General features: G+C 38.2%; 1 protein-coding gene across 1 annotated transcript; it reads left to right on the top strand.

The window, feature by feature from the left end:
* Positions 1-1,366: 1,366 nt before the first annotated feature.
* LOC145049925 (uncharacterized) lies at positions 1,367-2,151 on the top strand. Its single transcript, XM_078998258.1, has 3 exons — positions 1,367-1,478; positions 1,596-1,754; positions 1,805-2,151. Exons 1-3 carry the CDS (start codon positions 1,367-1,369, stop codon positions 2,149-2,151), a joined length of 618 nt encoding a protein of 205 aa, XP_078854384.1.
* Positions 2,152-3,612: the final 1,461 nt, after the last annotated feature.

Below are 3,612 nucleotides of genomic sequence, written 5' to 3'. Positions count from 1 at the left end.
TGATGACTCCTCACTAGTACGCCCCGCGTAGGTGGCCGCCTCGTAGTACGCCCAACGTACCGAGGACTTACGCCCAACATACAGAGGACTTACGCCCAGCGTAATGTGAGCCTCGGTCCCCTATAAATAGAAATCGAGGATCTCTGGATTTATGTTACAAATTCTATATCCTTTCACCCTCTTTCATCCTTTTAGCCTACTTTTAACTTCCCGAAGCCCCAATATCATTTCCGTCACCCAAAGCAATTCCTGACACCCTGAAGTTCCCGAGAAAATAATATTTTCTAGTCGAAACTCTGCCCGAGTAAACCCCAGTTTTTAGCTAAAACCTCGGTTTTGTCACAGAAAGTTATATTTAGAGTCGAAGTACTGCTCAAATTAAATTTCTAACCCCCGGTTATTTCAAGGTGAGTTGGATATATAGTAACAATTGTATGTTATGTGTTATATGTGCTATGTGCTTTTCAACGTTATTATTCCGGGTTATTTTCCCGTATTATTTTTATTCGCTATTTTTAATAGAAAAGAGATACCTTTTACCATGTGATCAGTTAAAGGACTTAGATTCATGTTGGTACTAGTATGTAGCCTCTGAAATCGACCAAAATGTTAATCCGAAGTTGTATGTCTTCTATGCCATTTGGGCCAAAGCTTTATTGATGTATATCAAGTATGGAAATTGTTATGTCTCATTGATTGTATATCTTTGAATCAAATCAATGATTGATATGGAAAGTTGGTCACATGATTCACATATGTCCTTGTTGTTCCTTGTTCCTCTTTGCCTCTGCCATATTGAAGTATATATGTGGCATAACGTTATATTGTATCTATTATTGAACTTACTAAGCGTCACCGCTTACCCTCTCAATGTTTAACAAATTGCAGGAGATAAGCATCCAGTATAGTTATATACTAGTAGAAGTTTTTTTTGAATAGTTTGAAACTATTGTATTTTGTACTCCCATATGTATAAAACTACAGAATCCAGGGAATATATGTAATATATAACACTTTGTAATAGTCGGTTTGTATCCAGTCGTTTGTAATCACTTTATCAATGTAAAATATTGTTTTTTATGAATATACATGTAACATGTTTTGGAGTAACAATTGTCAAGTATGAAAGTTTGGGTCTTTAAGAAATATGAAAGTTAGGGTCTTTCAATCATGGTATCAGAGCAGTGGTTTAAGTGAACAAAATTCCACGGATTGGTGTTTAGACGTAAACCGGCAGAAGTTCAATATATGAACGGATTCATTAGGAGTATATGGATACAAACCATAGGAAAGACTTAAGTAAAGTATTAGGTAATAATAAATCCTAATATTCTAAAATACTATATTACTCCAAATTTTCAGAAGAATGGCTGAACAGGAAGGTAGCCATACCCCTGAGGTTGGTGGAGGTCCTCAACCTGGTGAAGTAAATACTCCAGTATCTCCTCATGAGGAGCGACTATTGGGTAAACTTACTGGTATTATTCGGTATACTTTCGAAGAACATAAAAAGAATGGTGATAAAGGAAAAGAGAAAGCCACTGGAGAATCTTCAAAAGGGGAGGTGAAGCGTCCCTTATTCGGTATACTTTCAGGTGTTCTTAATCCCATTGTTGCTCTTACCTGGATCCAGAACACAGAGAAAGTGTTTCGTATTTCTCATGTGGATAATGAAGACAAGGCTAATTATGCTTCTGCTATGCTCGTCGGAGAAGCCTTGGTCTGGTGGAAGCCACATATGAAGCTCTCAACGAGTATGACCAGGAGAATTTATCCTGGGAGATGTTCAAAACTCGTTTGCTAGAGAAGTATTGTCCTCTAGATATGAGGAGTAGATTGGAGAAAGAGTTTCATGAGCTTAAGAAAGAAGGAATGACCGTCAATGAGTATGAAACTCAATTCAATCAAAGAGCATGGTTTGCCGCAAAGTATATCCCAACTGAAGACGATAAAATTCAGTTATTCTTGGATGGACTGCGGTATGAGATCCGTGATTTCGTAGCTAATCGGGATGTTCTGTCCTTTGACAAAGCTATTGAGTATGCTCGAAAGTGTGAGCACGACTTAGAGATACATAGTGCCACTTTTTCTATTCCAAAGCATCCACGTATCGATCAAACTTTCCCTGTTTCCTCTATTCCACCGACTTGATCTGTTCAATCTGATTCTTATACAAGAGAGCAATCTCAGAGCGCCGTTTGTGGTTGCGATAGATCACAATCTTTTTCTATTCAATCGTCATCATGTCACATTTGTGGAAGGAATCATCCGGGCCAATGCAAAATAGACAAGGAATCCGTTGTCTATTATGGATGTGGAGTAACGGGTCACATAAGGCCAGCATGCCCAAGGAAGGATGTTACTTGCTATGTATGTGGTATTACTGGACACAAGAAGCATTTTTGCCCCACTCTTACAAGTCAAATGGCGGGGAGTCTCGCTTCCGTTCAACAACCAAAGAATACTCCAAAGGAGGAGGTGCCAAAAGCTAAGGGCCGTGCATTCCTGATTACCACAGAGGAGGCACGTGAGCACCCGAATATTATGACGGGTACATTTCTTTTCAACTCTAGACCTACTCACATCTTATTTGATTATGGGTGCCTCAAATTCTTTTGTGTCTCATGAATTTGCGCATTCTTTTCAAATTTCTTGCTATGCAATCGTGCAACCATTTCACGTAGATACCATAGGAAGTGTATCATTACTTGCTGGTAAAGTCCATAGAGATTTTGTCACGGAAACTGAAGGTTATAGTTTTCTTGTTAACCTTGTTACCATCTTCTTGCCCAGCTTTTATAATATTCTCGGCATGGAATGGTTGTTAAAGAACACACTCAGGCGTGAAAGGTTTCTTTGTGAAAACTTATGAATAGTAACTTGGGAACTACGAGAGAATACTTGGGATGAGTATGAGTAGGTGTGAATAGTAGTAGAGGCCTATACTACTGGAAGCACAGGACTCACACTTGGATCATGGAAAGTCACAAGGTTACCAAGAAACTAGTAATCGATTCCGTTTTTGTTCAAGCATGTCATTACCTTCGTTTCGGTGATGACTAAGAAGATGATATTCGTTCAGACCTTAATGGTCGTAAAGAATCGAGTCCGACTAAAATAGATCTGTGAAGTGAGGTGATTGGTCAAATTATAGCCGAAGTACTGGTCAAATTGAATTTCTAACCCCCGGTTATTTCAAGGTGAGTTGAATATATATGAACAATTGTATGTTATGGGTTATATGTGCTATGTGCTTTTCAGCGTTATTATTCCGGGTTATTTTCCCGTATTATTTTTACTCGCTATTTTTAATAGCAAAGAAATACCTTTGACCATGTGATCAGTGAAAGGACTTAGATTCACATTGGTACTGGTATGTAGCCTCTGGCCATGTAGAACCTGTCTTTGTAAGAGAATGATTTCTATTCTATGGTATTGGCAGACGGTTAGACAAGGTATACGCCTGAAATCTACCAAAATTTTAATCCGAAGTTGTATGTCTTCTATGCCATTTGGGCCAAAGCTTTATTGATGTATATCAAGTATGAAAATTGTTATGTCTCATTGATTATATATCTTTGAATCAAATCAATGATTGATATGGAAAGTTGG

The sequence above is a fragment of the Lactuca serriola genome, chromosome 5 (assembly GCF_051521515.1).
Source record: "Lactuca serriola cultivar US96UC23 chromosome 5, Lser_US96UC23_V15, whole genome shotgun sequence".
NCBI classification, from domain to species: domain Eukaryota; kingdom Viridiplantae; phylum Streptophyta; class Magnoliopsida; order Asterales; family Asteraceae; genus Lactuca; species Lactuca serriola.
Note: the sequence above shows the minus strand (reverse complement) of the source record. Positions and strands in the feature narration are given on the sequence as shown.

Excerpts from the sequence above, each read along its gene's own strand:
- LOC145049925 (XM_078998258.1), top strand. The coding sequence starts at position 1,367 with ATGGCTGAACAGGAAGGTAGCCATACCCCTGAGGTTGGTGGAGGTCCT. Across the intron at positions 1,479-1,595 it reads ACTATTGGGTAAACTTACTG|GTGTTCTTAATCCCATTGTT; the intron begins GTATTATTCGGT and ends GTATACTTTCAG. Across the intron at positions 1,755-1,804 it reads ACATATGAAGCTCTCAACGA|AGAAGTATTGTCCTCTAGAT; the intron begins GTATGACCAGGA and ends CTCGTTTGCTAG.